Source organism: Giraffa tippelskirchi, chromosome 7 (genome assembly GCF_054371585.1).
Source record: "Giraffa tippelskirchi isolate mGirTip1 chromosome 7, T2T-mGirTip1v1.2.pri, whole genome shotgun sequence".
Classification (NCBI taxonomy): domain Eukaryota; kingdom Metazoa; phylum Chordata; class Mammalia; order Artiodactyla; family Giraffidae; genus Giraffa; species Giraffa tippelskirchi.
In genome coordinates this window covers 97,032,843-97,054,146 of record NC_137281.1, presented here as the reverse complement: position 1 = coordinate 97,054,146, position 21,304 = coordinate 97,032,843, and the positions used below count along the sequence as shown (strand labels likewise).

The window sequence follows — 21,304 nt, the reverse complement described above, 5'->3', positions numbered from 1 at the left end:
GCAGCTGTCAGGAAAGTGGTACCAAAGCAGAGAGGGAAGGAGAAAAATATCCTGACTTCCCTCTCCTCCCATCTCTTGCTGATGCTTCCCAATGGCTGAACCCAACTGTAAATTAACTGGCAAGGGAACCTGGTGATGCAATCCATGGTGAAGGACAGCGAATAGATGTCTGTGAACAACCAGCCCCTAACACTTCCTGCCGCAAGTGTTCAAAGATTTTGAAAACCACTCTAGGGGGAATCTTGATACCCAGTGCCAGTGTATGGAAAAAATCTTGTTATCTGGTACCAGTGGGATTTGGAAACCCAATTAAGAAGCTAACCATGCTCTTTGATACAAATCATCACAGGTACTTGTAAACCCACCCATAATCTCCCAAAGTCACATTTGCCCATAGTCTTCCTCCTTTATGCCCATCCAGAGATGCATTGCTCGTGAAACTAGGGAGACTTGCATTTTAGGTCCCCTCACTGGCATGAGCCCTTCCAAGATCGTGGCCATCCCTAGAAATGTATTCATATGGTCATGTGTTTTTGTGCAGTTTACAAAAGCAGGGTACTTTAACTGTGATCTGTTAAGACTATAACTCTTTTCATTGGGATCCTAGAAGGAACTCCTCCCTCACCCCACCATATGCCCTTTGGGAGCCACAAAACCTGGCTCCACTTCTGCTTTCAACAGAGTCACGTGTACCTGTGCAAACGGTGCCATTTCCCCACGATTCTACCACCTTCTGGCAGGGTGATTAATGAGCATCAAAACAGGCATTTGGGGAAGGGGAGTATGCAGCAAGAGCATAAGAAAAGCAAAGAAGGGAGGGATGTGCAGTGCTGAAGGCCATGGAGGAGGCGCTGTGCCTGCAGAGCCTGCACTCGGGTCTCCCCCACAAGTGATGGGAGTTGGCAGGTGTCCCGTCAGGTAACCGATTCCTCTCTGGGGCCTTGCTCAGATGCTGCTCTTTGTGTTTTCAGATGCAGACGGAAACCTGTGTCGAAGTAACCAGCTGCTGCAAGTCGTGCTGACCATGCACCGAATTCTCATTTCCTCTGCTGAACTGCTCCAAAAAGTTATCACTCTATATCCTTTAGCCCAGTGCCTGGCGGCAGTTCACAAATAGGATTGATTCAGAAGCATCTTGAAATTTGAATGATGCTTTCATTTTGGTTGGTTTGGCATAGCCCTGAGTGGTTAATGGGTTCACGTGTCCTTTCAGGGAATGGCATGTGTGTCTGTGGATATGTGTTGTGTGTGTATATGTGTCTTCTGTTGGACAAGGCAGTGTTATTGATGCTGATTTTCCCGGGAAGAGGTCAAAGAGATCAACATGCAGACACGGTCTTCTTCGTTCGCTCTTGCTAGTGAAAACTACTTTTCCTGTAGATTAATCAAAATTCATATTCATCGCATCCAAATTGACAAGGGTGCTGCTTTTTGGCTTTCCTGTCAAATTCTTCAACCTTCCCAGGTTTTGAAGAGAGCTTCCTGACACCAGGGCAGCTGGTGCCTTTCTGCTTTAGATGGAGGCACTGGCTGCGCCAAGCAAACCCTGCTGGATTCTGACCTTCTTTGGGGTGTAAATTGAGTGGGGTGGGGAAAATGACTGCTTTCTCTGTCTTTCTGATGCCTGATGACACCATGGGCTGTAGGTGGGGTGAGACTGTTTAGCACCTTGAAGCACAGGTCCTGGGCACTGAGTCATGCTGTATAGGTCTTCTCATCCTTTACCACTCTCCCTAGCCCTCCCTTTTCATCTCATGGCACTCAGCAAAAGCATAAAAGCCATCCGGACTGAATCTATTCCCTAAGCCTCCTTATAAACCTCTAAGAGAAGGTGTTTTCAGTGGCATTTCAGTGGCCTTGGGAGGCTTCCACATAATGAGAGATACAGGTAATAAATGGATGTCAAATCTACAGAGCGTTCTAAAACCATACTAGAACTCCATGTACCAGCAGTTCTCGACAGTGTCAGTAATTAAATACTCAAAGAAAAAACTGTGTTCTCCATGGACTAATTTGTACCTGGGGTACCCATCTTGGCACCCCACTGGGTACCTGCCCCCACTGTGGACCCAGAGTCTTCCTCCCTGCCGTCCTTCCTTCCACTTTCACAGAATCTTTCTCTATAGGTTATCTCCCCTCTTTCTTGTCCTTTTAAACCCTGCGTCTTCAGTGGCACCTGCCCCTCAGTCTAAAACTCATTCACATCTCCCTAACCTAAAAATAAACTCAACACTGCCTCCTCTTCATTCCATTGCTAGGGTTAGAAATGTGATGCACAGACTTCTTAAAATAGTCCATGCTCACTATCTCCCATCTCTCAACTCCCACTTACTCCTTCACCCGACTGTGGCCTCCACCCCTGTACTCAGACTTTCCTCTGATGTCACCAGTGACCTCCTGGTTGTCAAGCCCAGTAGCTTGTTTTCCATCCTTGTTTATAGCGACTTCCCTTTAGAGGCATTGTTGACAGCACCCCACCTCTCCAGACTCCTTCCAGGGCTCTGGACTTCACCTTCCTGGGTCTCCCTTCTCCTGGGACACCCACCTCCAGCTCTCCAGCCTTTTCTTTGAGAACCTCTTCAAAATGGGATAGCATCCTGGTTTTCTTCTCTCTATATACTTGCCCTGGGTGATTTCTCACCAGGGTTTCCACCACCGTTCCTCTGATGACCTTCAAGTCCACATTTCTCTAACTCAGACCATTTTTTAAAAAAATGTTTGGACTACTTTGTCCTATAGACACTTCAATCTTAATATACTCAAAACTTAACTCGCCACCTCCACTACTACTGCCCCGTTAGTTCTGCTTTGACACCTGTATTTTCATTTTCAATTTCAGTTCATGGTGTTGTTGCCCATCCAATGGCCTGAAGCAGCAACATCAAAGCCCTCATGATCCTCTCTGCCTTTCACCTCCCACGGAGCCAGTCACTCAATCCCAGGGTTCCTACTTCAGAAATGACTCTCAGCTCTTCTCTCCTCTCCATTCCCATGCCTCTGCCTTCGTTTGGGCCCCAGAGTCTCTCTCCTCGGCCTCTGTCCCATATGGGGCTGCTCATCTGCACAGCTACCTCCTCCTTTATCATCCAGCCCTGCAGTTACTTTCCTAAGAAGCAAATGAGACCTTGCTTCAGAGCCTCTGCAGAGAGAGAGGGATGGTAGACCCTCAGCCGACCCAGCGTGCCCTGCCTGCTCCATGTCTAGCTCTCTCAGAAACCCTCTCTCCTCCATGCCAGACTTCTCAACACACCAGATTGGAATGGCCCTTTTTATTGTTCGTTAAGAAAGCTTGGATCGTTTCTTGTTGCTTCCTGTCTTTCCATTGTTGAGAGAGAAAAATTTAACAACGTGCTTTGAATAGTTTGGATGCCTGAAAAGTACAGTCAGAACTGTCCTGGTACTTCGTTGCCACAGCACTGCCTATGAAGATGTGGTGCCTGAAGCTTCCAGCGAACAATGACGGTTGCCCCCGCAGATGCCTGAGCCTCAGTCCTGGCCTGCATGTGCTGCTGCTTGCTTCATCTCCTCAAGTGAGAAGCAGTGCCTGCCTTGCTCAGGTGGCCTCCACTATGGCGCAGGGTCTTTGTGACCTTGGGTGGCTCTGCCCTCCTGAGTGATGTTCCGTGTGCCCACAGGCTTGGCCCTCAGATGAAGACCGACGGGGTTCACAGATCTGCTGCACACACTGTAGCCGGCACTGTGCACAGGGGAACAGACGTGTGAAGAGAAGGATGGGGAGCAACCAGGAGGAAGATAGACTCCACAATAAGAGGCACCATGTTGATTTATACGTCCACCCAATTGTTTTAAAAGAAAAGTGGGTCTTTTTGTGTGCCTTCCTCATTCATAAGGAAGAAGTTAAATATTTCAACTACTAGATCGAATAATAAAAATACAGACTTTAGGACGTTTTTATCTTGAATGTGCCTTATGCTTGACTCTCTTTGCACTGAAGGGATGAGTAACGTGTCATAATGAAATATAAAATCATCTCATTCTCATTCCTCCCTTTTGTGCCCAAAGAAAGGCAAGGATCAGAACCATTCACTTCAGGAAATTTACCTGGACTTATTTTTTATATTGATTACCTTTGTTGATGTGTGTATATGTGTGTGGTTTTATGTTTCGTGTTTCTGTTTGGTTTTCATGCCCGTAAGGACAGATTTTATAAACAGTAAGTCTATCGAAAGTTAGGTTTTTTAAGTTAAACTCATTTTATGAAAAGTACAAATTTCACAGTCATAGTTTTTCTTCAGGGGTTCAAGTTTAGCTTGCAAATCTTCTTGTTCTTTCCATAGGTCTAGAGTATCCCTCTAAGCACTTTTAAGGGACCTTTAAAAATGTTTGGTTAGTTAAAATAATGCCAATTAATTAAATACTTGCAATGGTTTTAAACTGCAACTTGGATTTTATTTTTTATTCAACGTTTCTTTTTTTGAGATAAAGTTGACTTAAAGCACTATAAAAGTTTAAGGTTTGAAGCATGATTCATAAGTTTAGTGAGTATCTATCATCTCATATAGATACAAAATTGAAAATAGATAAAAGTTTTATTGTGAGATAACTTAGAGTTTATCCTCTTAGCAACTTTCACATATACTATAGAGCAGTGTTAATTATATTTATCATGTTGTACATTACATCTCTAGTACTTATTTGTCTTATAACTAAAAGTTTGTACCTTTTGACTGCTTTCATACATTCCCCCCCTTTTCCACCACCTACCTCTGGTAACCACAAATCTGATTTCTTTTTCTTTGTTTGTTTGTTATTTGTTTGTTTTTGAAGTATCATTGACCTACAACATTATGTTAGTTCCTGTCACATAACAGTGATTTGATATGGCTCAGATGGTAAAGCACCCACCTGCAATGCAGGAGATGCGAGTTCAATTCCTGGGTCAGAAAGATCCCCTGGAGAAGAGAATGGCAACCCACTCCAGTATTCTTGCCTTGAGAATTCCATGGATAGAGGAGCCTCGTAGGCTGTAGTCCCTGGAGTCTAAAAGAGATGGATACGATGCAGCTAAGAAACACACGTACATTTCAAAATGATCACCACAATAAGTCTAGTTATGACATGTCATCATACAAAGATACTATGTAATTATTGACTGTATTCCCCATACAGTGCATTTCATACCCATGACTCATTTATTTTTACAAATGAATGTTTGTACCTCTTACTCTCCTTCACTTATTTCTTTCCTCCCCTCTGGCAAACACCTGTTTGTTCTCTGTACACATAACTCTGTTTTCATTATATTCATTTGTTTAGTGTTTTTAGATTCCATGTATAAATGAAGTACAGTATTTTTCTTTCTCTGACAGTTTTCACTTAGTGTGTACCCTCTGGGTCCATCCATGTTGTTGCAAATGGCAAAATTTTGTTCTTTTTTATGGCTGGGTAATATTCCATTGTGTGTTTGGGTACACCAAGTATTCTTTATTTATTCATCTCTTGATGAACACTTAGTTTACTTCCATACCTTCGCTATTGTAAATAATGCTTCATTGAACACAGGGCTACATATATGTCTTCTCATTAATGTTTTTGTTCTCTTCAGATAAATACCCAGGAGTTCTATTTTTAATTTTTTAAGGAACCTATTTACTGTTTTCCATAGTGGCTGCACCAGTTTATATTCTTACTAGCAGTGCACAAGGGTTTCGTTTTCTCCACATCTTCACCAACACTTGTCATTTGTCTTTTTTATAATAGCCATTCTAACGGGTATGAGTTGATATCTCTTTGTGGTTTTGATTTGCATTTTCCTGATGATTAATGATGTTGAGCATCTTTTCATGTGCCTGTTGGCCATTTGTATGTCTTCTTGGAAAAAATGTCTATTCAGATCCTCTGCCAGTTTTTTAATCAGGTTTTTTTGATGTTGTATGAGTTATTTGTATATTTTGAATATTAAACCTTTATTGGACATAATTGTTTGCAAATATTTCCATCATTTAGTAGGTGGCCTTTTCTTTTTGTTGATAGTTTCCTTCATTTTGCAAAAGCTTTTTAGTTTGATATGATCCCACTTGTTTATTTTTGCTTTTGTTTTCCTTGCCTGAGGAGACATATCCAAAGAGCATACTTCCTATGTTTTCCTCTATAGGTTCTATGGTTTTGAGGCCTTTAAGTTCTTAATCAGTTTTGAATTTATTTTTGTGCATTGTGTGACTGCATAGTGCAGTTTGATTCTTTTGCATGGAGCTGTCCAGTTTCCCCAGTAACATCTGCTGAAGAGACTGTCTTTTCTGCATTGTATATTCCTGCCTCCTTTGTTTTAATTGACTGTAAGTTTCAAAGTTATTTTCTGGGTTCTCTCTTCTGTTCCATTGATCTACATGTTTGTTTTTATACCAATACTATACAGTTTTGATGACTGTAGCTTTGTAGTATGTCTGAAGTAAGGAAGCATAACTCCGCCTGTGTTCTTCTTTCTCAAGATTGTTTGGGCTGTTCAGGGTCTTTTGTGTTTCCATAGAAATTTTAGAATTATTTGTTTTAATTCTGTGAAAAATGCCATTTGTATTTTGATAAGGATTACATTGAATCTGTAGACTGACTTGGATAGTATGGTCATCATAACAACATTCTTCTAATTAGTGAACATAAGTATCCCTTTCCATCTGTTCTTCCATCTTCAATTTTCTTCATCAGTATCTTAAAGTTTTCTGAGTATGAGTCTTTTACCTGTATAGTTAGATTTATTCCTAGATATTTTATTCATGTTTGATGTGATTGTAAATGATATTGTTTTCTTAATTTCTCTCTCTGATAGTTCCTTGTTAGTATAGAAATTCCAACAGATTTCTATATATTAATTTTGTACCCTGCACCTTTACCAAATTTGTTGATGAGCTTTATTAGTTTTTGGTGGCATCTTTAGAATTTTCTATAAATAGTAGTATGTCATCTTCAAACAATGACAGTTTTAAATTTTTCTTTTCCAAGTTGGATTTCTTTTATTTCTCCATACTATCTGATTGCTGTGGCTGGATTCTAATACCATGTTGAATAAAAGTGGTGAGTGAGCATCTTTTGTCTTGTTCCTGATCTTAGAGGAAATGCTTTAAGTTCTTCAGCCATTGAGTACAATGTTAGCTATGGACTTGTCATATATGGCATATATGTTGAGGTTTGTTCCTTCATTACTCACATTGTGGATAGTTTTTATCATAAAAGGATGTTGAATTTTCTCAAATATTTTTTCTGCATCTATTGAGATGATCATATGATTTTTATTCTTCAATTTGTCAATAGGGTATATCCCACTGACTGATTTGTGGAGATTGAATTATCCTTGCATCCATTGGATAAATTCAAATTAATCATCATATATAATTCTTTTAATATACTGTTGAATTTGATTTTCTAATGTTTGTTGAGGATTTTTTCATCTGTGTTCATCATATTTTTATCAGTGATATTGGCCTGTAATTTTCTTTTTATGTGAACTTTTTGTCTGATTTTGGTATCAGGGTGGTGCTGGCCTCATAGAATGAGTTAGGAAGTATTCCTTTCTCTGGAATTTTTTAGAATATTTGAGGATAGGTGTTCACTCTTCTAAATAGTTGGTAGAATTCACCTGTAAAGCCATCTGGTTCTGAACTTTTGTTCATTGTATTGTTTTAAATTACTGATTCAGTTTTGTTATTGGTAATTGGTCTGCTCATATTTTCTATTTCTTCGTGATTCTGTCCTGGGAAGTTGTACATTTCTAGGAATTTGTATATTTCTTCTAAGTTGTCAATTTTATTGTCATATAGTAGTAATCTCTTACGATCTTTTGCATTTCTCTGGTACTCGTTTTAACTCCTTTTTTGTCTCTGATTTTATTGATTTGGGCCCTCTCCATTTTTTTTAGGAGTCTAGAAAGGTTTACCAATTTTATCTTTGCAAAACACCAGCTCTGATCTTTCCTATTGTTTTTAGTCTCTGTTTCATTTATTTCTGCTGATCTTTATAATTTCTTTCCTTCTACTAACTGGGTTGTGTTTGTTTTTCTCTTGTTCCTTTAGGTGTAAGTTTAGGTAATTTATTTGAGATTTTTGTTTGTTTCCTAAGATGAGCTTATTTCACTATAAACTTCCTTCTGGGAACTGCTTTTGCTGCATCCAATAGATTTTGTGGTTTTGTTTCCATTTGTCTCCAGGTATTTTTTGATTTGTTCCTCGATTTCTTCAGTGATCCATTGGTTGTATAGTAGCATATTATTTAGTCTCCACACATTTGTGATTTTTTTTTTTCTATAGCTGATTTCTAATCTTACATCATTGTGATCAGAAAAAATGCTGGATATGATTTCAGTTTTCTTAAATTTACTGAGATTCATTTTGTGGCCTAGCCTGTGATCTATCCTGGAGAATGTTCCATTTGCACTTGAAAAATGTATGTATTCTGCTGCTTTTGGATGGAATGTTCTCTATATATCTTAGTAAGCGCATCTAGGCTAACGTTTCACTTAAGGCCAGTGTTTCCTTACTGATTTTTCTGTTGGATGATGTTCATTGATGTAAGGGTGTTAAAATGCCCTATTACTATTGTTTTATTGTCAATTTCTTTCTTTATGTCTGTTAATGTTTTCTGTGTATGTTTAGGTGCTCTTATGTTTGGTGCATATATGTTTACAATTATTATATCCTCTTCTCGGATTGACCCCTTGGTCACTCTGTAATGTCCTCCTGTCTCTTGTTACAGTCTTTGTTTTAAAGTCTGATATAAGTATCACTACTGTAGCTTTCTTTTAATTTCCATTTGCATGGAATACCTTTTTTCATCCCCTCACTTTTGGTCTGATTCTGAAGTGCATCTCTTGTAGGCAGCATATATGTGGATCTTGTTTTTGTATTCATTCAGCCACTCTGTGTCTTTTGTTTGAAACATTTATTCCATTTACATTTAAAGTAATTATTGATAGGTATATACTTATATAATTATGAAGTTTAGATTTTAGATTTTTAAACTATTGCAAGGGCCTTTTTGAATTCTAAATAGGCTTGTAACTTCAGTAGATTAAAATTATAAACAGTAAAGCTTACATCTTAGGTGTTTCAAAGCTATGCATAAACTTAGTAAGATTTGAATTTAAAATTTAAGTGTAAAGCCTTAATTATATATTCCAAATTGAAGTTTCACAGCTATCATTCTAATATGCTCTTAAATACTACAGATATGTAAGATTTCAAAATACACAGATTCTTTCCTAATTAAAAAAAAAGTCAGTAATAAGCTTTGGACTGTCTTTTACTTTACTTTATCTACATCTGTGTTTTCCAAGGGTTAAAACATGCATACCCAATGAATGAAGACTGCTCAGCCCCGGTTAATTGAGACATCTGCTGGCTGCTCAGTGGAGTCCTCTCAGGGACCTGCTAGAATTCACAGAGTTCTGGATGGTTTTTAAGAGGAGAAAGAGGACAGTGGCTTGTATAGCACACAGCCCACATAGTATTCCTCAGTATGTTGACAGAACAGAGTACAACCACACAGCTTCATCACTGGATTGGATTTTGCATTTCTTTGACTTTTGCAATAAATGTGTATTCTTTCCATATATCACTAGAGACATGTGAACTTGGTGGACCTTTGCTGTTCTTTCATGTTCTTAGGATGGCATCATTCTTGTGGAATATTCCCGACGATATTGATCCTTCACATGCTCTCCAACTGTATTTGGGTCATTCACATGACTTTTTCTGGCTTGCCATTCCAACCTGTAAGATCAATCTACTGACGCCTTCTATGCATATATTATCATTTTCCTATTATTGCCTGAATTATCATTATATCTGAATATTTATTCCTTCCTTTTCTTCTAATTCACTGCATAGGGTGTTTTTTATTTTAAATCAGTTGCTGGAAAGAAAAGAAGGGGCTCTTCTTTTTAGCTTGTTTTCTCTGGCAGACTAGACTCCTAGTCTCGGACGTGGGCAGAGGCCCCTGTTCTTACAGATCATTTTGCTGGGGCCTTGCTGTGCTGGTGACTTCCTCCTTCTGTAGAGGAGATTCTGTGGCATTCTTCCATAAGCTACTTCTGCATGGGCTAGATAAAGTCACAATTTTTGCCCTTCTAGGTGATAATAAGCATACAGCTACACACACCAAGTTGGTTTTATCCTAGGTCCAGAGACGTAAGAAAACATTTTCATTAAAAGAAAATTTTAGGAGGGCTGGGTAAGGGCAGTTTTAGCAAATCTTCCAAAGATAAGAAGTTGCTTGGTTTTTATAACAGAGGCTTCCATTTCCCTTAACCACAGCCCTACCTATAAGGATGCCTTGGCAAAGAATTCACCAGGGCTTTGCCTGAAGATCTGCTATTTTGTAAGGTAACATTTCTGCATACATCTGGGACTTTGTGGGGTGGGGTGAAATGAAAAGAGCCACATGTGGTTCTGCCTAAATCTTGTGTCATGGCTTCTCAGATTATGATTCACTTTAGCATAGCATAGCATTTGATATGGGCAGGTAGGGGTGCCCACAGATGATGGGTGGTTTTCTTCTCTTCCCCTTACCCCCACTCCAGCTCCTTATATTCTGTAGAGAGAAATATATAGTCTATATTTCCAGGAATACAGGACAAATCAGCCCCTGTCTTTTTCTGAGTCCTTCTCATGGGAAGAACCTACCAAAATGTGAGTCCTTGGCTTCAGTTTTGGCTTATGTTTTGTGACTCCCACCGTGTAGGTACTGGATAACAGAATTCTGGATCATGTTTAAGATGGATACCAGCTTGGCAAGCACCATGGAGGAGTTTCAGGAACTGGTGAAAGCAAATGGCGAGGAGCTCCACTGCCGCCTGATTGATACAACGCAAATGTGAGTATCCTATCTTTTGAAACCACCTGCCTCCTGTAATATAACCCGGGCTGCTCAGCAAGGCTCTGTGTCCAGCTGTGACCCAAGGAGCCTTCAGGCAGGTTCAGTGGCTTTACCAAAGAGAAAAGCTTGCCATGTACCAGGAAAGCAGAGAAGTCCCTGGTGATAATGCTGTATGTGACTTATATCTGAGAGCAGGAAAAAAAGTCTCAGTGAAAAAGAAATCAGGTAGCAAGATGCTGATTAAAATTTATACAAATCCCAAGAAACTGAAAGTGCAGTGACTAAATTGGTGCTTCTTCAGCAGCCAGTGCCTGGAGGCACCCTGAACTTACAAGTATAGCAGGCACTGCTGGAAAATGGATCCCGCAGAGGGTTTCTAACATACAGGGCACATCTGCGAGAGACACTCCAATCTGTGCAGAGGTGGAAAAGTACTCAGGAGTATTTCATATTGTTCCTTGGGATTTTTTATTTATGAGATGACCCCAGTCTTGAAAAAAATGAATGCTTGTCCTAATTTGGGGGGAGGAGAGTACACTCATTGTCTGCTAAGGTTTTTTTATAATGTGGTTGCTTTATTTTAGAATAATGCAGATCCCTAGGACATAGAATTCTAGTGCTAAAATATATTTTAAAGATGCTTTTATCTTGGGAAACTGAGGCTCAGCAAGACTGGCTCGTCTGGGGATACAGTGCTAGTTGAGTTGATGACAGAGCAGAAGCTGGACTGTGAGAGCCCCTAGTGCCTTGTGCCATGGCCACAGAGAAATGATTTCCAAATCACCTGCCAGAGTCCCACATAAATCTCCTTCACAGGTTGGACTCTCTGAACTTCTTTCCTTAGAATTGTAACAACGTGAAAGATAAAAGAAGGTTTTGCAGTAGCAACATCTTCATTTTTAAAATGCAGCACACAGGGCCTGCGATAGTTTTGAAACTCTGACTTCCTTGTCCCAATACACCCCTCGCTGACTTTCCTCTACCAATATTTTCCGTGGTATGTTCTTTAGGAATTAGTCAGTAGGATGTTGCCTGACCAGATATACTTGAGAAACAGTGAACTGAACTTCCCTTTTGCAATGCATCTCAGAGTCTGTAATAAGCTCTTTGGCTAAGGGGGCTGCAGAATTTGTAGCACTTCTCAAACTTGTTTGACCACAGAACCCTTTTGTCAAAGAGACAAGGTTCTCAGGAATCCTCATTTGGGAAACACAGTCTGCAACCTGCTACCTCTCTCTTTGCTTCCTTAGTGAAGGAAATTGAATAAGAAATATGTGGATTGATTACAAGAAAATGTGTGTGGGGCCAACTCTCGAGTTAGCTAGGCTTCCTTGGTCATTTCAGTTCCTGGGGACATTTGAGGAAAACGCCACAAGTCTGCCCAGAGGAACCATGTGTTCCTACACATAATTCCCCAGCATGGCACCTCCTCTCTGTGCTCTTCTGGCGTGGAAACTGCCCCCAAACCTTGAGATTTCCAACCAGATAGAGTCCCCATCACCCTTATGAGATGAAGGAACACATGGTAGACATGGAAAGAACATATGTGCCAGGGCTGCACAGAGGGGCCAGGACTTGAATGCCAGGACACCGTGACCACAGCTGTGTCCTTCCCACTTCCTTAAGATCAACACATGTTACTAGTTCCCACAACACATTCAGAAGGTTCATGGGAACCATCAAGGCTTCCTAGCTGTCACCACAGGAAAAACTGATTAAAGCACACTGTTAATGCATTGTTTTGGCCCCAGAAAGTTACCTGATGGTGCTTTGCATATTCTTGTGAGAAACATTCATGGATTTACTTGCATTAGAAAAGCAATTTTGATTTATTCTTTTCCCCGTCTTCTCCCTTTTTACTTTTACTCACAAAAGCAATGCCCGTGACTGGTCCAGGAAACTGACTCAAAGGATAAAATCGAACACCAGCAAGAAGCGGAAAGTCTCCCTACTCTTTGACCATCTGGAGCCAGAAGAACTGTCTGACCACCTCACTTACCTGGAGTTCAAGTCCTTCCGGAGGATATCGGTATGTACCCAAGGGGCTGGAGAAAAGCTGCCTGCGACAGCTCTGAGAGTAAGCAGAGGAATTCAATAGGCCGCCAATCTCCTCCCCTTGAAGTCCCCTCTGGGCTGGTGGGCTTTCCCATCAGGCTGTGTGTAGTTGGGCAAGTCAGGGCACACTGCCTACGTGTTCCTTCTGCTCCGCTCCCCACTCCATCCTCCAAGTCCACCTCCCCCTCCCCACCACTCGTTCAGGTGGTAGTACTATGCACACACATGATACCTTGTGCACATGAGTGTACACACAAGACATGTGTGCATGCACGCGCACACACATTTTTCCCCTGATTAATGATTGTCTTTCAGAATTTTCTTTAAAATCTTCCTCCCCCAAAATGAGGATAAGTCCTGTAAGAATTTGAATTCTAGAATAGGCTTGGATGGCTGGGGGAAATTTCAAAATAAATCAGATGCTACTGGTCTAGTTCAGAATTTACCTAAACTCTTGAAGCGCTGCTGACATGGGCCCACAGTCACCCCTGATCCTAGAGATAAACTCTGCTCACCGAGACCTTGCTCCTTGAAACTCTATATGTGATACTAAAGAACACCAGCTCCATGCAAGAGAACTCACTTCCATTGAAGCCAACAGAGCTTCGTTGGAGAGACAGAGAGTGACATAATAGATTTCGTGAGATTATCTTTTTTTTTCCCCTTCAGCAGCAGAGCTGGAAGTAGTACTGAGGTTTTTCTTTTATACTGTATCCTTTAGAGTTTAAATGAGATCCTATCCATATCTGCTCAGCATAATATTTGGGTTAACTAGTACGTGTACACATCCATTTATGCCTAATCACTTCTGATGTAGAGGGGCATGCTGTGGGTGGAATAAGAAAGATGTCCTTCCTGCCATCCTTGTTGGCAGGAAAGGAGAGGAGGCTCAAGAGCTCCTCTGTCCCTTAGCAGATTCTGGTCATCAGCTCAGGAGAGGTAGCATGTCCCTTGGGTCTCCAAGAATGCTGAAGCACAGTCCTAATGAGTTTCTTTTTCCCCAGTTCTCTGATTATCAGAATTACCTTGTGAATAGCTGCGTGAAGGAGAACCCCACCATGGAGCGGTCCATTGCTCTGTGCAACGGCATCTCCCAGTGGGTACAGCTGATGGTTCTCAGCCGCCCCACCCCCCAGCTCCGAGCTGAAGTCTTCATCAAGTTCATCCAGGTGGCTCAGGTGAGTGACTGGATGAAGACTTGAGGCCTGGGCTACCAGGTAAATTACTCCCTCTCCCTTCAGCCTAGTCTGTCCATGAGAGCTGCTTTCCCCTTATGAATCTCCTGGTGGGGTTTGTGCACCTTCACCTGTCCTCAGATCTTGATGTGATGACTTTTCTACATCCCACATGAGATCAGTATGGAGAGGGCCATGCAGGCCATCTTCAGAGTCAGGGTACAGCTTTAGTTCTGTTTAAATCTTTAACACATTTCAGAAGATGCTTATCAGCCAACTTTGTTTTACCTAATGTGGTCACTTAGCAAAGGAAAGGGTAATTCAGATCTCAATATAGCTGGGCCAGCTTGATTTCGGTCTGTGAGCCCAAGTTATATTGAATGGCTGGGTTTAGTGTTTGAGGAGTAGGTTTTAAGCATTTGATGGGAGAAAAGCAGATACTATGAACACATATCTGAAATTTCACAGAGATTCTAGCACTCTATCCCAGTTAGTTATAGTCCTATTTAAGCCATGGTGTTGCCCTCCAAAATAAAACAGTCTGGTTACTTTGGGGTAAAAGATACAAAAGACTACACTGAATGATACATTTTTCTAGCTTTAGATGTTCTAGACCAGTGTTTCTTAAAGTGTGGTACAGGGACCACTTGCTCTGATATTAACTAAAGGTATGTTAAAATCATAGATCCCTAAAGCTCAGCCCCAGATCCAGGGAATCTAAACATCAGGACTTGGGTCCAGAATCTTTGTGTTAAACAAGTACTTTGGGTGTTTCTTAGAAACCACTGATGTAGAGAGTGGTCTACAGACCAGCTGAAATGAAAGGAAGAAGATGGGATGCTTTCCTAGATTTGGGATCTGCTGGTCTGGAACTAAGCCTGAGGAAAGAAATGTTTGGAAAACTGTAATACATAGCACAGAGACAAGAGACAGCCTCAAGCTCCCACATAACTGACATGTACAGTGACTCTGCTAGCATCTGTTTTCTGTGTCACAGAAGCTCCATCAGCTGCAGAACTTCAATACATTGATGGCCGTGATCGGAGGGCTATGTCACAGCTCTATTTCCAGGCTCAAGGAGACAAGTTCACATGTCCCGCATGAAATCAATAAGGTCAGTGCTCCTGTCTCCTCTAGGGCCCTTCAGCAGCATTCCTAGGACCAGTGTCAGCATTTCCTCCTTGAGGGGCAACCCAAAGAGCATTTCCAAGCCACACCATCCCTTTTTTAACCAGGCAAAATACTCAGGAGAGAACCCCTTAAGAAAACCCGTAGGGTGGGGACGTCACAGATTGGCGGGTGACTGAGTCAGTCTGGCCACAGTGTTACTGCCCCCATTCCCGCTGGTGATTTGGAACAATATGTGCCTCTTTTCCATACTCATCGGCCACTGAGTGTCCAGAGCCACCATCTTTAGTACTGACTCCCTTGCTTGCGCAATGAATAGTGGTGGTTCAGTGCAATGGCACCCCACTCCAGTACTCTTGCCTGGAAAATCCCATGGACGGAGGAGCCTAGTAGGCTACAGTCCATGGGGTCGCTAAGAGTCGGACACGACTGAGCGACTTCACTTTCACTTTTCTCTTTCATGCACTGGAGAAGGAAATGGCAACCCACTTCAGTATTCTTGCCTGGAGAATCCCAGGGACGGCGGAGCCTGGTGGGCTGCCGTCTATGGGGTCGCACAGAGTTGGACACGACTGAAGCGACTTAGCAGCAGCAGCAGCAGTAGCAGCAGTGACCATAGTTCAGTTTGCATGTCAAGTGAGGTTATATAGTGACACGTTAGAAATCTAACTAGCCAGAAACCTTGGAGAGTGACATTCCGGAAAGTTGAATTTTCCCAGATAGTTGGAAATGAGCTTTTCAGGTACGATTTTATAATAGGTGGCATTTTATTGAGGAATATTATTCTTAAGTGTCCTATGTACTTTCCTACATTCGATTTTATAGAGACTTGAATCCTTTATGATACAGGACTAATATTATACATATAAACCATTATGATATAGTGCAGATATAAATGCAGCTATATATGATATAGGTTTGATGATGACTGCTCTGAGTAGTTCATCTCATCTGGCCTCTTACTAAACTCAAACCCCAGCCCCCACCTCCCAGCTGACACAGAAGGAGACTCTCTTCTAAGGGAAGACATATCTTAGCCTCATTGCCCCATCTACTTTTCCCAGGTGTTCACCCTTCTTTCAGGAAGTCTCTTATTAACCATCCCTGCTCTCACAACACTGGGGTTGGAGGACACCGCTCCACCCACACCTTCCAGTGGTCTGATCACCTTATAATTTCTTGATCGTGCTGGCTGAGACCAGGCAGAACTGAAGAGACTGCCTGCATCTCTGGGGTGACACAGGGAGAGAATCACAGAGACTAATGTGCCTTTGTGTCATATTGACAAGCTTGCTCCTCTGCAATGCCGCTGGACCTTCAGGGTGGTCTGCATAGTGAATTCCTAAGTCCAGGGTTAAAGCTAGTGTCCCCCAATAGTTTATTTCACTTTCTAAGGGGAACAAAAAGTTCTCTACGGCCTTTGCTGCTCATCTCTTGTCTTGTGAGCCTTTCCCCGACTCCACAGTCCCCAGCCCTGTTTGCTCAGGTATGTGCTTTCTTGCAGCCTTGTGACTGTGGGAGGCTGACTCTCAGACCTCAAGTAACTGCATCAGCAAGAAATGGTGCTTCTTAGGCCACAATTTTATGACACGAATTTCCAGCACAATGTTTAAAATGGTTATTTTGTGTTGTGACATGATTGGCAGGGAGTTTCTTCTCTGTCTTTGCTTCTGAGAAAGCTGGTCACCACATATGGAGATGGGGTTCTGTGAACCGCATGCTGACTTGAAGCAGGTGTGTTGGAAGGAGCAGCAGATGTGGCTGCACCCTTGCCTAGCATCCTTAGGCTCTAATGCAGAGTCCCCAGGCCTCCGCCTCATCCCTGTCAGGTCCTTTGCCAGGAAATGGTCTATTCTGTTCAGTCTCCCTGTCCAGGGTTTCAGTCTGTGAGTGGACTGTCGTCTGCCTCCTAGACATAGGCCCATCCTGAGACTCGCTGAGTGAAGGCCCACAGAGCCCAGCATAAGAAATAGGAACACTCGGTAGATGGCTAAAGTGCCACACTGGAAACACACCCTTCCCTGCGCCAGCTGTGGGCAGCACACTTCACTTGTCTCTGGAAGACACAAGGGAAGGGGACTGCGGACAGAGTTCACAGGGACACTTGCCATGCACTGTATAATCTTGTACCTTAAAAACATTTTTTTTAATCATGTGCTTGTATCGTTTATCTTTTAAAAGAACAACTTTAGCATAAAAATATTAAAAGCTTACTTAGAATGTTCCAGCTACAAAGTCAAGTACACCTTGCGCTTGGTAAGTCTGCTCTGTGACATGTAACGTAAGCTGGAGTTGTCATTGGAGAGTCAGAACCTGCACCTTGAGATGGACCGCCCCGTGCCTGACTCATCAGGGACCGGGTGCGATCACAGTAGGGGCCGAGAGTAAACAGGCGGCCGCTGCAGACAGCAGAGCCCGCCTGGAGGGTACCTGTGACCGGCTCTCCTCTTCTGTCCTGTAGGTTCTGGGTGAGATGACTGAGCTGCTGTCCTCCTGCAGAAACTATGACAACTACCGGCGTGCTTATGGGGAGTGCACCCGCTTCAAGATCCCCATCCTGGGGGTGCACCTCAAGGACCTCATCTCCCTGTACGAAGCCATGCCCGACTACCTGGAGGAGGGGAAGGTGAACGTCCATAAGCTGCTGGCCCTGTACAACCACATCAATGAGTTAGTCCAACTACAGGAAGTGGCCCCGCCCCTGGAGGCCAACAAGGACCTGGTGCACCTGCTGACGGTGAGGCTCCGTGGGAGACAAGTTACTAGCACTTCCTTACCAAGTATCAGCTCAGTGAAGCCTCACAAAACTGTGAAGTGGATACTATCGTTACGTCCATTTTATGGATGGGGATTCTCGGGCAAAAATACGTAACTTGGCAGAGGCTGTACGTTATTAAGCAGCAGAGCCTGGTCTTAGACCCAGGTGGTGGAACTCCAGGGCTGTGCTCCTTGAACTTCTAGGACTATTCCCTTCCTCATAGAAAAGCCAGTCCTAAGCTCTCTGGGAGAAGCTGATAGCAAATCAGGATACAAGACTTGGTAAGAGATGGAGACAGTGGGTTTTCATTAAAAACAAAAAAAAAGGTGTGGGGGGGAAACATGGCAGTGAGTTAAAAAAAAAAACAAAAACAGGTTCATTATTTGGGTCCTCCCACCACTGGCTTAGATTCCAGAGACATTCAAGCCCAGGGTAGGCGAGCACTTGTCATGGTGCAGGAGACCAGGATGTGCCCTTTGGTGCGGCGTGAGAGCAGATGAACTCCCTTCCAGACTGCGGTTTTGTAGTTCATCAGCTGTGTGAACAGAACTCTGTTTCCTTCTCTGTGAAATCAGAGGGGTTCATCTCTGTGATGACTTCTCACTTCTCTTTCAGTACTAAAATTGTACAATTTTTAATCTGCGCTTTTTTTTTTTTTTTGCAGCATGGAATAATCACTGTAGGCTCTTCCTACCTCAGGGGACTATTCTGATAGTTCCTCAGGCTTTGCATTCAGCTGTTACCTAATCCCAGCCTTTTTACTAATTGTCCAGGTGACTGTGGCTGGTCTCATCCTTAGGACAGTAACATCTGAGAAAAGAGGCACTGGATCTTAATTTTTGTGGGTCACAAATTTTGTGAGGAAAGCAGTGCACATTCTTCTATCCAAAACATACATAAACCACACTCAAGAAAATATGCATGTTTTTGAGTTCTTAACCCCCTTGAAGCCCATCCATAGAATCAAGTTAAGAACAAGATTATTTCTAAGACTGCTGTCCTCTAAAATTTTAAAGTTCTAAGATATATAAAACTCTTAATATCACTTGAAAATGTCAGTTAAATGGAATTCTGTTGCTGGAATCAAATTTTAATAGTATCTGGCCATGAAAACTGTCCTTTTGGGAGATAACACCTGAGGTGTGAACCGTCTGACCCGATAGGGCCTTTGCTCTAAGCTCTACATAGAAGCCTAGCTATTTAACTATAGTTTAAAAGAAACTTCTCCAAATTTAAAAACATTTTAAAGAACTAATGCTTGCCCTACTCCAGTAGTAGATGTTATATCCCCAAAAGTTCATGAATTTTTAACAAGTAACTTACAGCCTGGAAGAGGGAACACCAGAAAGAAGCACTGGCAAACAGCATCCTAGGAATTAACTCTGTTCTGCTTTGCTTTGCAGTTATCCCTAGATCTCTACTACACTGAGGATGAAATCTACGAACTTTCCTATGCCCGGGAACCCAGGAATCACAAAGCCCCAGTGAGTTTTTCATATTAAGCCTGCCATATGTAACAGTTGCTTTGCAAGTTGCTCATCAAGGTCATTAATCTCAGAACAGACTTTAGTTCAGTTTAAGAAGCATATTATGTTTCTATTATGTGCCTAACATTGTGCTAGGAATAATGAAAACTTCAGTACATATGAGGGATAGTTCCTGACCATAAAGAGCCTGCACAGTACTCAAGGGGATAAGACTCATATGTGAACACTAAATAACAACATGCTATGAGTGTCAGAAGTGGGAGAATCAGCCAGTGGTTTACTAGTTAGAGAAGGGATATAGCATGGTGGGCTGGAGTGACCTTGCCCTCCTGTTGATTATAAAGCATCCTCACATCAGTTGTTTCTCTGTATTCATTCATCTGTTCGTGGATATTTAGGTTGCCTCCATGTCTTGGCTATTGTAAATAGAGCTGTGATCAACACTGGGGTGCATGTATCATTTCAAAGTATAGTTTTCTCCAGATATATGCCCAGGAGTGGGATTGCTGGATCATATAGTGGTTCTCTTTATAGTTTTTTAAGGAATATCTATACTATTCTCCATAATGGCTGTACCAATTTACATTCCCACCAGCAGTGTAGGAGGGCACCCTTTTCTCCCCAACTTCTTCAGCATTTATCGTTGGTAGACTTTTTGATGATGGCCATTCTGACCAGTGTGAGGTGATACCTCAAAGTACTTTTGATTCGAATTTCTCTGATAATTGATGTTGAATATCTTTTCATGAGCGTTTTGGCCATCTCTGTGTCATCTTTGGAGAACTATCTATTTAGATCTTCTGCCTTTTATATAATATATATATATATATATATATATATATAGGGTTTGTTTTTAAGAAGAGCTGCATAAGTTGTTTGTATATTTGGAGATTAATCCCTTGTCACTTTGTTTGCAAATATTTTCTCCATTTTCTCAGTTGTCTTTTGGTTGTTTTGTGGTTTCCTTGCTGTGAAGAAGTTTTTAAGTTTAATTAGGTCTCATTTGTTTTTATTTTCATTACTGTTGGAGGTGGATCAAAAAAGATATTACTGTAATTTATGTTAAGAGTATTCTGCCTATGGTTTCCCTCTAGGAGTTCTATAGAATCTGGACTAACATGTAGGTTTTTGATCCATTTTGAGTTTATTTTTGGGTGTGGTGTTAGAGAAGGTTCTAATTTCATTCTCTTACATGTGGCTATCCAGTTTTCCCAGCACTACCTACTGAAAAGACTCTTTTCTCCATTGTATATTCTTGCCTCCTTTGTCACAGATTAATTGACCATAATTGTGTGGGTTTATTCCTGGGCTTTCTATCCTGCTTCATTGATCTATAGTTCTTTTTGTGTACCAGTACCATACTGTTTTGATTACTGTTGCTTTGTGGTGTAGCCTAAAGTCAAGGAGTCCAATTCCTGTAGTTCAGTTTTTCTTAGGATTGCTTTGGCTATTTGGGATCTTGTGTACTTTCATACAAATTTTAAAGCTGTTTGTTCTAGTTCTGTGAAAAATGCCATGGGTAACTTGTAGGGATTGTGTTGAATCTGTAGGTTGCCTTGGGTAGTCATTGGAAGAATAGTGATTCTTCCAATCTAAGAATATGGCATATCTTTCCATCTGTTTGTGTCATCTTCAGTTTCTTTCATCAGCATCTTACAGTTTTTGGCATACAGGTCTTTTGGTTCCTTAGGTAGGTCTATGCTTAGGTATTTTACTCTTTTTGATGCAATGGTAAATGGTATTGTTTCCATGTATTTCTCTTTCTGATCTTTCATTATTAGTGTAAAGGAATGCAAGAGATTTTTGTAGTCTGAAACTTTACCAAATTCATTGACGACCTCTAGTTTTCTGGTAGAATCTTTAGGATGTTCTATGTA

General features: G+C 41.7%; 1 protein-coding gene across 9 annotated transcripts in view; it reads left to right on the top strand.

The window, feature by feature from the left end:
* Positions 1-21,304, top strand: part of RASGRP1 (RAS guanyl releasing protein 1) — a 776,793-nt gene that overhangs the window by 741,101 nt on the left and 14,388 nt on the right. For 7 of the 9 annotated variants that reach the window (XM_081507137.1, XM_081507138.1, XM_081507143.1 and 4 more), the window contains 8 exons: positions 972-1,077; positions 10,269-10,331; positions 10,690-10,821; positions 12,700-12,853; positions 13,884-14,057; positions 15,052-15,168; positions 17,644-17,919; positions 19,344-19,424. In XM_081507137.1, coding sequence (XP_081363263.1) covers positions 972-1,077; positions 10,269-10,331; positions 10,690-10,821; positions 12,700-12,853; positions 13,884-14,057; positions 15,052-15,168; positions 17,644-17,919; positions 19,344-19,424 — 1,103 coding nt within the window. Of the gene's footprint in view, positions 1-971; positions 1,164-3,635; positions 3,818-9,258; positions 9,722-10,262; positions 10,332-10,689; positions 10,822-12,699; positions 12,854-13,883; positions 14,058-15,051; positions 15,169-17,643; positions 17,920-19,343; positions 19,425-21,304 lie in introns of those variants that run through there. The other 2 variants (XM_081507140.1, XM_081507142.1) reach the window with 2 other exon arrangements.